Source organism: Folsomia candida, unplaced genomic scaffold (assembly GCF_002217175.1).
Source record: "Folsomia candida strain VU population unplaced genomic scaffold, ASM221717v1 Fcan01_Sc017, whole genome shotgun sequence".
Taxonomy (NCBI): Eukaryota; Metazoa; Arthropoda; class Collembola; order Entomobryomorpha; family Isotomidae; genus Folsomia; species Folsomia candida.
The window spans coordinates 2,145,311-2,157,833 of record NW_019091209.1 but is presented as its reverse complement, the minus strand read 5'-3'; the positions used below and the strand labels follow the sequence as shown (position 1 = coordinate 2,157,833).

The following is a 12,523-nucleotide window of genomic DNA, read 5'->3' as shown; positions in this document are numbered from 1 at the left end:
TGCTACGTCCCCTCCAACAATATTTCCCATTTCCCCCGACGAATTAAGTGTTAAGTTCGAAATTTGGTGTTATAAGCTTGACATTTGCACAATCTACTACTTTGATGGATGTTGTTCTTCAGACGACCGTGGAGCCTTTCAGATATTCCACAATCAATTAAATCAGATAGTAGCAGGAGTCTATGAAGACATGAGTGATAGTGATAGTGAGCTTGGGAACAATGATAACGTCTCTGAATAAATTTCAGGGTCTTGCCGATTTCAACAACTACAACACTCTTATTTCCTGTAAGTCAAAGTTTCAGATTAAATATAGTCGAGTTGTTACTTTAATATCTAAAGTTTGGATTGAATTTGAGTTTGTGATGATAAGTGTGGCATTGTTTTGTATTCTGGCAGGTTCAATGTGGTCCAGCTTTCTCGGGTCAGCAGATTTCGACCCATCATCGGTAGCATTATTGTCCTCGTCCTCACTCGTCTACAATGCATGTAAACATGGAATTTTGCAGTACACAATCTTTCGACCACTCACCACCTTTATTTCTTTGTGAGCGAAAGTTCTTGCATTTCTTAAATGTCTTTTAACCAAATACTTCTAAAATTTAGTATGATTTTACAGCAATTGCGACCAATTTGATGCATATGATGAGGACGAGTTCAATGACAACGTGTATTTCCGTATACCATCGTCATCAATATATTAATATGTCACAAGAAATTGCAATATATTGCTTAATTTTATTCTACCGTGCAAACAAGGACGAATTACATCCCATGAAGCTGTCCCGAAGTTCTTATGCATCAAAGCAGTCGTCTTTTTCTCATTTTTGTAAGTACAAAAACAAACGAGTGCAGCAGATAACTTTATTAACTTTTAACTTGTATAAATATATAATGCGAACTCGTATATAATGAATATCATAATTTTTCTACATACGAATCGGTAAAATAAACAAAATCTCAATAAATTTATCCTTGAAATAACGACATTTTGCACAAATCCATGTTTCGAAACCGGAGTCTATTGCAATAATTTTCCATTGTACAACATACACATAAATATACATACACAGTCCCTAGTTCATAATAAAAGTTGCATCTAGCATTCTTCTCCACTCAAAAAATAGCGACAAATTTGCAAAAAAATATGATGTGCAATTCATATCGCGTGTTGTGCAAAAAAATGGACTTGGTTTTATTGCGACTGCTGCCTCTGCCGGGATTCCTCAATCTCCACGCTGCTTCTGTTCCTTCATCTCTCGACATCTGCTGCTTTCTTTCAGCCCATTATCTTTTTAGACGAAGGAATAATACTCGTAAGTTTCAAAGTTTCCTAATTTTTAATCCCCTCCTCCCCCCCAACAAAACCTGGCTTGGTTGTTGAGCTATGATGGGGGTGGAATGTGTCGAGTGACGAAAATGACGACACAATTGACCCAGATTACATTCATTTCTAGCTCGGTGTTAACTACTAAAATTGTTACATACTTTAAGCAATATTAATTCCTTGTTTTGATTCGTTTTGGTCTTGTATTATTCTTCTTTCCCCTGCTGACGAAAATGGTCGTGTCGATGTCGTCATGTCGCATATTTCGCCTCTTTCTTCATCCTTCGTCTTCCACTCTGTACCGCAAATACCGCAATACGTGTATTCATCACATTAGTACGTCGTCCTCCCTCTTGCAGATTATGGGAGACCAAGTGGCCGACAAAATGGAAAACTTGACCACCTCTGATAAGGGTCAGAAGAAGGAATGTCCTGCTAAAAAAGAGGACGGGGATGGCGTTCCGGCCGCTCCTAGCAGTAGTGGCGGTGGTGGAAAAGCTGCACTCAAAGTGCCCAAGGTGAGAGTTCAATTAAAAACTATGAAAGACGATTAGTAGTTGAAGTTTTTTAAAGCAGTGACATGATTATCGTTTGATAACACAACAGGATACTAAAATTTTCAAATACTTATTTGCAGGGTACTCGTGATTACAGCCCGCAACAAATGGCCATTCGAGAAAGTGTACTGGCAACGATAATCCAATGTTTTAAACGGCACGGAGCGGAGAACATTGATACTCCCGTGTTTGAACTGAAGGATGTCTTGACCGGAAAATATGGCGAGGATTCGAAGCTTATTTATGACTTGAAGGATCAAGGTGGTGAAATTTTGAGTCTTCGCTACGATCTTACCGTCCCTTTTGCCCGATATCTTGCTATGAGTAAGATTAGTTCGATTAAACGATACCACATTGCCAAGGTTTATCGGAGAGATAATCCAGCCATGACGAGGGGACGATTTCGAGAGTTTTATCAATGTGTAAGTTGACAAAGTATTAACTAATTAATTTGTAAATTTGTATGTAATGTATGTGAACCCATATTTTTCTATAAATCTTAATAAATTTTAATGGTTTTAACAGGATTTTGATATTGCTGGCGCTTACGATCCTATGCTTCCTGATGCCGAATGCATCAAGATGGTTGAAGAGATTTTGAACGCATTGCAAATCGGAGAGTTTCAAATCAAAATCAACCACAGACAAATATTGGATGGAGTTTTCGAGTTGTGTGGAGTTCCATTGGAAAAGTTTAGGGAAATCTGTTCCTCGGTCGACAAGTTGGACAAATCCCCGTGGGAAGAAGTTCGAAATGAAATGATTAATGAGAAGGGTTTAAGTCCAGAAATTGCAGACAAGATTGGAAAGAAGATCCAAGTTTCTGGAAAACCTAACGATGTGATAGCTCAGTTGAAAAGCGACACGGATTTCATGAGCAATCCAACCACCAAACAAGGTCTCGAGAGTATGGAACTGCTCTTCAAATATTGTCAACTCATGGGTGTTGAAGAATCGAGCGTCAGTTTTGACTTGAGCCTTGCCCGTGGGCTGGATTACTACACCGGTGTAATTTATGAGGCAGTCTTAATTAGTGAGTGCCATCATATTAGCAATTTTCATTTATAGATATGAATAATTATCCATAGTTTGAAACGTATAAATTCATTCAACAGGTAGAGGGAAAGGCGGAGCAGCCGTCGGTGTTGGCAGCATCGCTGGTGGCGGCCGTTACGACACCTTGGTTGGGATGTTTGACCCCAAAAAACGTAACGTTCCTTGTGTCGGCGTTTCCATCGGGGTTGAGCGCGTATTCAGTATTATAGAACAACGATCCGACAAAAAAATCAGAACAACCGAGACTCAAGTATACGTCGCAACTGCTCAAAAGGGTTTGGTCGAGGAGAGAGTTAAGATCTTATCTACTCTGTGGGGATCCGGAATCAAGGCTGAACATTCCTACAAGGCAAGTCCAAAACTACTCCAGCAACTCCAATATTGTGAAGAGATGCAGATCCCATGGGCTGTGGTCATTGGAGAAGGAGAGCTAGAAAAAGGTATCGTCAAGCTTCGAAATGTTGCGACGCGAGAAGAAGAAGAAATTCCTCGAACTGATTTAATACCAATTTTGAAAGCACGCCTTTCCTAAAAATTCCTATTGCGTTTTTTTAACGTTTTGTTTGAGCACAACATAATAATTACAAATTTCGGTTAATAGTTACCTTTTCCTTATATTGAATTCACACCATCGTTAGCTTTGTACAAATGTCATTCGTGTGCAAATTATTTAAAGAAATAGCCGAGCCTATTGTTTATTCAGTTTTTTTAAATATAGTACTCTCACGACTTATTGAGATTTGTAATAAGCACAATCAAATTATCATTGTTGAGTTCCCACATGCGTATATAATTTATATATGGTGATAGTAGTTCTACCTGCATCTCTACATATTTACGAACATGGTGTTACTTACCTAGGTAAACATTTTTTCTATACACGAATCGGTAAAATAAAGGAAATTTCAACGAAATCCATGAAATAACCACAGTTTTACACTACATTTTTTATAAATGCATGTATACATGAAGCCCGAGTCAGTTTACATAAATATCCATTTTCATGCACTTGACAGTCTGAAACATAATCCCAATCATCAAGACCATTCCTCACGATATATATTTAAAAAAACATACTCTACAAAACGGGTGAAGCTGATGGATAACTGCAAATCCAAAGTTTCAAAGCCTGATCAATGTCTAGCACCTATTTTGCCAGGATATTTTACGACATTCATAGTATTCTGCACTGCATCACTAGGTTCAGCTCAGGTTGCACAAAGTAAGTAGATAAAATTAGGCGTATTTTTATTGTTCTCATAAAATGCCATTTCCCATTGTACATATTATACGTACATGACTTACGTACATTTTAGCCCCTATACATACTTCATCATCACCATGAATGATTTCCTCCTCTCCTCCTTCTAAAACATTCTTCTCCACATGTTGTATCGCCCACCATCTACCATCTACCCTATGCTACCGTACATCATCTACTTTTTCAACATCTACTTTTTCAACAGCTACTTTTTTTATCATCTACCTTTCTAAAAATCTCAAATTCTCCAAAAATGTTAAAGGGCCCCAAAACTCCGGGTTTTATAAATTATAAATCCACCCCCGAAATTTTTATGGGGCAATGTGAGATACATTGGGGCAACGTGAGATTTTATTTCCTATTGGGGTATCGTTCGTTTTTTAGCGAGCGAAGCGAGCAGGTTAGGTTAGATCTGCTAGGTAGGGGAAAGTGTGAAATGCTTAGCTAGCTAACCTAGCTACCTAGCCTAGCTAGCAGAGTTACCTAGCCTAGCTAGCACAGCTACCTAGCCTAGCTAGCTAGCACATCTACCTAGCCTAGCTAGCTAGCACATCTACCTAGCCTAGCTAGCTAGCACATCTACCTAGCCTAGCTAGCTAGCACATCTACCTAGCCTAGCTAGCAGAGCTATCTAGCCTAGCTAGCTCGCTGGGATAGCTAGCTACCTAGGTTGTATCTATCCTAGCTAGTTAGGTTGGCTAACTAAACATTTCACACTTTTCCCTACCTAGCAGATCTAACCTAACCTGCTCGCTTCGCTCGCTAAAAAACGAACGATACCCCAATATGAAATAAAATCTCACGTTGCCCCAATGTATCTCACATTGCCCCATAAAAATTTCGGGGGTGAATTTATAAATGCCGGAGTTTTGGGGCACTTTAACATTTTTTGGGAATTTGAGATTTTTAGAAAGGTAGATGATAAAAAAAGGTAGATGATAAAAAAAAGGTAGATGATAAAAAAGTAGATGATGTACGGTAGCATAGGGTAGATGGTAGATGGTGGGCGGTACAACATCTTCTCCACCCGTCCGTGATACTCTCGTGCTGTTGTGCAAATATTTTTTTATGTTATCATCATTCCATCCATCCACAAGTGAAGTGTGAATTTGACGGGTTGCAGGTTGCAAATAAGTGGTGGATGGATTCGATGAATAGAATAAAATAATGACAGCAGAAAACACTCGAGTAGTTTCACATTGTATCGCAAAAAAAACAGAACAGAGAAAGAAGAACTAAGGCTCATCTATAATTTTTGTGAATTTTTTTCCTTCCTCTATAAAAATCCACCTGGAAAATTTTAGCAAATTCTGATAACCTCATCGAAAAGTAGATAAGTATTCTTATCCACCCACCCAAACCATACAGACTTCATATTCTAATCATCATTAAGCAGGTAAATAAATAAATTATTTTTAAGCAACATCTCATATTTTCTTAAAATCTTGGCCAAATTTTGTCATCACAAAGTCACTGTTTCGATCCAGTGGAGAAAGAGGGTAAAAAAGCCCATAATTCGAGGCTTGAATGGGATTCGTTTTATATCTCTCTCTCGGTCGGTGTCTCTTCTTCTTTTTACGTAACTTTTACTAAAAGTTTCTTTATTGTGCATGTTATACCAGTGCACTGGCCTTCTTCCAATAATAAAGTAGTAGATAGAGAAGTCTGAACCAAGTAATAATACATAACATAACATAAACTGTAAAGTTTCAATTCTTCTTCTTCTTCTTCTTGAATGCCTGCAGGCCATGTTTCCTTTACTAGTAACTGCTATATAGTGTTGCTGATGATGCTATAAAATATCTGTAATATTGTGCTGCACTTGTTGTACATACATACGACAGGATTGGATTTAGATTTAAATAGCTCAGTCGTGTTGATTCCATTAGTTTAGTAATAAGACTTTTAAAGAAGAAGAAAGCAGCTACTCGACTTGACAAATTTTTATACGTGGTTTAAACATCATCATCATCATCAATATTGCCCTACTGAAAAGTATTATAATAATCTAAAAACCTAACTGCTCAACATATTTATTCCTCTTTAAACAATGGTTTCATTCATCAATTGACGACGACATTCATTTCATTATCAATTAATCAGCAACAATCTGCTGCTGAGGGGAAGAGAGATAACTCGTCGGCTGTTTGTTTAGTTTATTGCTGCCTATAAAATAAACTTGCTCTTGTTCCGCTGAGGTATTATAAATTATTAAGCGAGGTTTTTTTAACGATAAGAAGGAGAATATACATCCGTTTAATAATAATTGTCTAGTGCAGAACTACCCACCCACCAACCACTAACCACTGCTTCATTCTTCAATCCAAACAATAATCAATGGAAGAATCGGCCAAACACAAAGAGAGAAATTGAATCAATCGTCTCCTGACTCTTTGTCCTTGATTGTTTTTTACTTGGATGGATGTATGTATTAGATATCTGCGTGGCGACAGTATTACTATTTAGCAAGTATTGATTAAACAAGAAATACCTACATTACATATCGGTACTTTGCCAAACCGACTCAGGGACGCCAACAACGAAAGAAATCAAACTTTCTGCAAGATTGGATCAATTAAATCAATCAATTCGACATCATCGATTCAACAATAATTCTCCATTTTTTACAAGAAGATGACAAAGAGAAAACAGTTCACAGTTTTAGCAAGAATAAATTAAAATGTGTGAGTCATTATCGTCAGCATCATCATCACCATGGAGGATAGAAAAAGATCGTAATAATAATAAGCTGGAAGAACAGACCACCGGGAGCAATAATAATATAGCAGCAGCCGTAAACTAGTCAAAATTTTGGAAGTAAGTGATTCATTTTATTTATTTATTTAGTATTAATTGCCTATTTTAGTGTAGGTACCTTAAAATTATTGCATAACTAAAAACGATACACACTTTGTTGTCAGGATTTTTTTCATATTTTTTACCCTATAGACATAATGGTCCACTTTATGAATGTCACCAATTAAAATTACGTATATATAATAGTGGTAATTTACCACACGGGTAAACATAATTTATGGTGGATTTCCTTACTAATTTCCGTCTAGAGTAAAATAGACATACCGTACAATTCGTAATTAATTAGGTCAATTCATATTCAGTTTACATATTTGCAAAAAAAATAATTGGTTAATCGATATAATTTGCAAATTTGCACAAATTAAGGTACAGCACATTGGAAATAAGTGGTGTCATATACCCTAGTTTAGGAGTTTGAATTGCAAATTTGCATTTCAACCGGTAAAAAAAACAAGAAAATAGTCAGAGATGTCAATGACTGACTGGGAACCTAGCACTTTTTTTCATGTTGCGAATTGTCCAAAATAAAGTAGTCGTGTTTTTGTTACTTCTTTTTTTAGTTAAATATTATCGGCAAGTGGTGGTGGACCATAAGTAAGTACTTTTGCAAATTTCACGGTGACCCACCCCTCTGTTTTGTTTTGTCATTTGTGACTAATTTCGTCTACACAAATAATATTGCTCGGGGATAATAAAAAAAGTTCTAGTCGTGGTTGGTACATGTAAATGTGGTTTTATTGCTCGTATAGAAGCTAATTGAGAGTAGGTAATTGGCAGAGATCCATGATTAATTAATCTTGATTTACGGATTAAGGATTAATAATCCTTAATGCTTAATCTCGACAAAAAATTGTATGCAATTAATCCTTAATCATTAATCCCGACGAAATATTTCCACATCATTAATCCTTAATCCCGACAAAGCGTATCCAAATTATTAATCCTTAATCACGATTAGGATTAAGTCTCGCAAGAGAATAATCACTGCGAATGAAGTGAAGTAACACTTACATTACATATTCTCAACCATATGATATTTTTCCACTCTTTCAACTTTCCTCTCGCGAAATTAAGATGTGTTGAATTCTTTAACTTTAAATTGTTGCTTCCGTAAAAATACTGATTCAGTCGTTAATCATGGTTGACATGGTGGTGGGAAAGTATGCCTGAAAGATATGCCATTCATCTTCACCGGCAGATTATTTGATGTCGAACAAATTGAGCGGCTCTTTCTAGAGCCAAGCGCATAATGTGTGCCATAATTGGTGTGAATATTAGGCCAACATCAAATTTTACTTCACATTTTACATGCAAAAGTCCTATACATTGTCCGTTTTGTATGTATTTGACGTTTCAATATTCCTATGTGCTACAATAAACAATTAAACTGCATTAAATGGAGTAATATAATAATAATATTAATCCTTAATCAAGAATTAATCAGGATTAATTAATCCTTAATCCTTAATCCCGAATCTCAGAGAATTTTGAATTAATCCTTAATCCTTAATCCCACCAAATTGAATTATTTAATTAATCCCGGAATAACATTAATCCTTAATCCTTAATCCTAGAAAAAATTTCATTAATCACGGATCTCTGGTAATTGGGTAATATAATTAAGAGTTTGAACCTAATTAACTTACTGCCCATTCTCATAGTTTTTGCAATGTAAATCCATTAGAGTAATTAATTTGGGATCCAACACGAGTGTGTTGGACTAAAAAAATTCGCAAATTAGTGGAATTTAGTGGAAGTTTGGGGTTAATTAAATATTGATGTTTTTGTTTTGCAGGTGTGCTGGAATAGATTTATGAGGTAGGAGGAACAAGATGACGCAGGTGGACGCATTTCTTGTGGAGGGCCAGGAAAATAAATCAAAGAAGGCCGAGAAATCTTCATCCTCCTCAAATGAATTGTCCATGTCGTTTGAAACTAATCATTCTATACCGACATCGTCATCTCCAAAGTCTATCAGAATTTATCAAAACGGCCACATTTCAAACCTTTGTCGACCTGTTTTTCTTAACCCAAATAAATCTCATAGCTGGTGCGAAATTCTCGAATTGTTGCAACAAGCGGCGAGCGTTCCAGTCCAAAAAGTGTTCACCATTCATGGAAAACGTATCTCTTCATGGACTGAGGTCCAGAAATTGCAAGAAGTCGTAGTCTGTGGGACAGAACGGTTCAAAATGTTACCATACGGCAAGGATTCGCCAAACAGTAGCAACAACAGCACAGCCACGGTGATCACGAAATCTCGAAATAGTCTGGTACATACAAAGGAGAAGAAAGTGGAGAAGAGGAATCTGGTAAAATCTGTGATCGTGGAACCTACTTGCATGGCAGAAAATGAGAATTCCCCCAGTCTCGTAACAATTAATCCACTTTTGAAGACTTTGTCGGAACAAGATGTTTCTGCGATGGAGAAATGTTCCAGAGTTAGAGCTCGGCAATCGTCCCCACGACCAAGGCCAGTGTCCGCGTATAATCATCATGTCAACATGACGGTTTCAGGAGAGAGAAAAACTTTGGGACTTGGAGCTTCAAGAATTCCCATACCTAAACGAGTCAGTACTCCATTGGCAGGGTCGACAGGTGTTCATAATAATTCGGGCACCACAACCACGTCGAAAAATTCAGACTCTCCCAATAATGTCATCAAACCGAGGCGAATTACCGACAAACCGGAAACTTTACGACAAGGTAGATACAAATGTTAATAATTATGTTGGCAAAAGAGTAGCAATGTGTGTAAACAGATAACCAATTCAAGTTTTTGTTATTGTTTTACTTTAAGATTCTTCTAAAAATGAGTTTATACGACCACGACTCGTAACAATCATTCGGCATGGAATGAAACCAAGAAAAGCGGTTCGTTTTCTCCTTAATAAGAAGACTGCTCGATCATACGACCAGGTCCTGAACGAGCTGACGGAATCAATCAAACCAGCTTGGGGGGCTGTACGAAAAGTCTACACTATCTCCAGATCTGAAGTAAGTGACCATAATCTCAGTTTCATCATCACACCCAAAATCTGTTTAGAATTGTGATCTAATATTTGAAATTACTTTCTCTTCTCTACAATAGGTTACTTGCTTAGAAGACTTTTTCGGTGAGGATGACATCTTCTTGGCATGTCCAAATGATCGTTTGGGCACAAATGATTTTGATTTAGACTTTGAAGGTAAATAAATATTTTCCATGGAGTTGTGAAGTACAGTACACACAGCTAACTTTGTTGACTAATTGAGTTTATATTTTTCTGTGTAGAGTGTAAATCTATTCAACCGTATGTCAAAGGATTTATCGCATTTAAGCAAGCTCGTTTTGAAGGATTAGAAGCGTCTCGTTCCCCTCTTCATCAGCGACGACCAAAGTCTTGTTCAAACTCTCAAGGTCACTCATCATCTCAGTATCCGGCTCACCCGAAATATATTCCTGTCACTCACTTTCCTGCAGCAATTCTGGACAAGTATCACGTAGGAGATATAATTGGGGATGGAAACTTTGCCGTGGTTCGCGAATGCACTGCTCGCCAAACTAAACAACGATATGCCCTCAAAGTCATAGACAAAGCACAATGTAAAGGACGAGATGCTCCACCAGAACATGAAGTGAAAATCCTGAGCATGGTTTATCACCCTAACATTGTCGAAATGTTTGAGCAGTTCGACTTTAGCAATGAACTCTACATTGTTTTAGAATTGATTGAGGTATGTAAATTATCTTTGAGTTTATTAATATTTTCGAGTATCTAATTGGACCTTAGGAATTAACCTTAAAATCATATTATAATTATTTCAGGGTGGTGATCTTTTTGATGCAATTGCTGCCGCAACTAAATTTACTGAAGAAGAAAGTGCTTCCATGACTCGAGATGTGGCATCAGCTCTGGCATTTTTACATTCTTTTCGTATCGTGCATCGGGACATTAAACCAGAAAATTTACTGGTGAGTAAATATCCATTATATACACATCTTCTGCTACGTATTAACTATGCAAAATTCTAATTGCTTACCTCACTCTTTCAGGTTTACACCCAAAACGACGGTCAACGAAGAATTAAACTGGGTGACTTTGGACTGGCCAAAATTGCTGATGGGCCCCTTTACACCGTTTGCGGGACTCCTACTTATGTAGCCCCTGAAATATTGGAAGAGTCAGGATATGGTTTGAAAGTGGACATCTGGGCACTTGGTGTCATCGTCTACGTCCTGTTATGCGGATATCCTCCATTCGTCAGTCCCACTGGAAAACAGGAAGATCTATTTGAATTAATTCTCGCAGGCGAATACGATTTTCCTGATGATCCCTGGGAACACATTTCTCATCAAGCAAAAGATATCATACAACGAATGATTGACCGAGACACTGATATGCGACCCTCGGCAGAAGAAGTTCTTCTACATCCTTGGCTTGGGGTAAATAATGCAACTAATACAAACGATAACAAACTACTTTAACCCACTAACCAATAACAACTAATCTTAATTTACAGGATACGAACGAGCCTTCGGGTCAAGAGCATCATCAGTCGTCAGACTTCAATTTTAAAATTTTCCAAGCAATGGGTCTAACATCGCCATTGTCTTTATCTCAATCTCACTCCTAAAACACCTCGCATCCAGCTACATACATCCACATAAAATACAGAATATTATGTAATAGCAACCCATTATTCTGAAACTAGTCCAAAAATGTCGTTATTCGATCGCGCTGTGTTTTTGTATCCAGTCGTCGCATTGACATACTACTAAATTACTATCATTACTTATACTATAAATCCAAACATGGAAGTCGTGCAATGAAGAAACTAAATTATTCAGTAGCCTAAAAAAACAAACAAATTAGTGTGTAAAAATCGCTTTAACAAGTTTGGATAAGGTTTCATTTACTTTTTCACACTTTTAAATTCTAAGTTAATTTGTTGGTTACAAAAACTGAAAATGGTACAAATTCTTAATACTTCAACTACTATCATCTTTACAGAATAACGTGCTGGTGGCAACGTGTTATCATTGCTAACTGCATGGGGTTCGCAACAACAAAACTGTATGAAAATTGGCCCTAAAACAAAGTACTATTACCTACAATATGATACAACAACAACCAACAAACCACTACATATTTCCACACTTGCACCAGCGCCATTTTTCACAGCGTCGTCGTCAAAACCATGTATAATGAATTACTAACTTGTAGCTTTAATCATTTTTATTTATTTTTTATTTAAGTTGAAACTGTGATCCCAATAATAAATGTTTATTATTCATGTGTACTCCTACTGTTCTAGAAATAATTTTGGAATTTAGACTTAATTGCATGTCTGCTTGTCATCAATGATAAATATGATATGAGATATGAAATGCTGACAGGTGACAAAATATGCCTCGGTACCTTTATATACATCAAACAATGACTATATAATACTTAAAAAATAATAATTCAAAAAAGGAATAGTAGTTGCGTAAAATAAATAAATGCATATTTTTTGCTATTA

General features: G+C 36.8%; 2 protein-coding genes across 8 annotated transcripts; both read left to right on the top strand.

Moving 5' to 3' along the window:
• Positions 1-1,167: 1,167 nt before the first annotated feature.
• Positions 1,168-3,866, top strand: LOC110857026 (histidine--tRNA ligase, cytoplasmic). 3 transcript variants are annotated; one of them, XM_022105635.2, is made up of 5 exons: positions 1,168-1,316; positions 1,687-1,845; positions 1,965-2,306; positions 2,410-2,917; positions 3,000-3,866. In XM_022105635.2, the coding sequence occupies exons 2-5, from the start codon at positions 1,690-1,692 to the stop codon at positions 3,470-3,472; spliced, it is 1,479 nt and encodes a 492-aa protein (XP_021961327.1). In that variant the 5' UTR covers positions 1,168-1,316; positions 1,687-1,689; the 3' UTR covers positions 3,473-3,866. The 3 variants fall into 3 exon arrangements, with proteins under 3 accessions (XP_021961327.1, XP_021961329.1, XP_035713295.1); XM_022105637.2 differs by having other exon boundaries at positions 1,219-1,316; positions 1,665-1,845; XM_035857402.1 differs by lacking the exon at positions 1,168-1,316 and having other exon boundaries at positions 1,351-1,845.
• Positions 3,867-5,220: 1,354 nt separating this feature from the next.
• LOC110857022 (serine/threonine-protein kinase DCLK1) lies at positions 5,221-12,301 on the top strand. Of its 5 annotated transcripts, none has more exons than XM_022105631.2 (9): positions 5,221-5,597; positions 6,481-7,018; positions 8,814-9,724; positions 9,819-10,015; positions 10,110-10,206; positions 10,293-10,735; positions 10,827-10,973; positions 11,055-11,444; positions 11,522-12,301. In XM_022105631.2, the coding sequence occupies exons 3-9, from the start codon at positions 8,851-8,853 to the stop codon at positions 11,633-11,635; spliced, it is 2,262 nt and encodes a 753-aa protein (XP_021961323.1). In that variant the 5' UTR covers positions 5,221-5,597; positions 6,481-7,018; positions 8,814-8,850; the 3' UTR covers positions 11,636-12,301. The 5 variants fall into 5 exon arrangements, with proteins under 5 accessions (XP_021961323.1, XP_021961321.1, XP_021961322.1 ...); XM_022105629.2 differs by having other exon boundaries at positions 6,476-7,018; XM_022105630.2 differs by lacking the exon at positions 5,221-5,597 and adding an exon at positions 5,648-6,399.
• The last annotated feature ends 222 nt before the right edge of the window (positions 12,302-12,523 follow it).

Bases quoted from the DNA above. Each gene is read 5' to 3' on its own strand.
- LOC110857026 (XM_035857402.1), top strand. From the start codon at position 1,561: ATGGTCGTGTCGATGTCGTCATGTCGCATATTTCGCCTCTTTCTTCAT. The intron at 1,846-1,964 runs GTGAGAGTTCAA...ACTTATTTGCAG, and splicing joins CTGCACTCAAAGTGCCCAAG to GGTACTCGTGATTACAGCCC. The intron at 2,307-2,409 runs GTAAGTTGACAA...TGGTTTTAACAG, and splicing joins TTCGAGAGTTTTATCAATGT to GATTTTGATATTGCTGGCGC.
- LOC110857022 (XM_022105631.2), top strand. From the start codon at position 8,851: ATGACGCAGGTGGACGCATTTCTTGTGGAGGGCCAGGAAAATAAATCA. The intron at 10,736-10,826 runs GTATGTAAATTA...TAATTATTTCAG, and splicing joins TTGTTTTAGAATTGATTGAG to GGTGGTGATCTTTTTGATGC. The intron at 10,974-11,054 runs GTGAGTAAATAT...TCACTCTTTCAG, and splicing joins TTAAACCAGAAAATTTACTG to GTTTACACCCAAAACGACGG.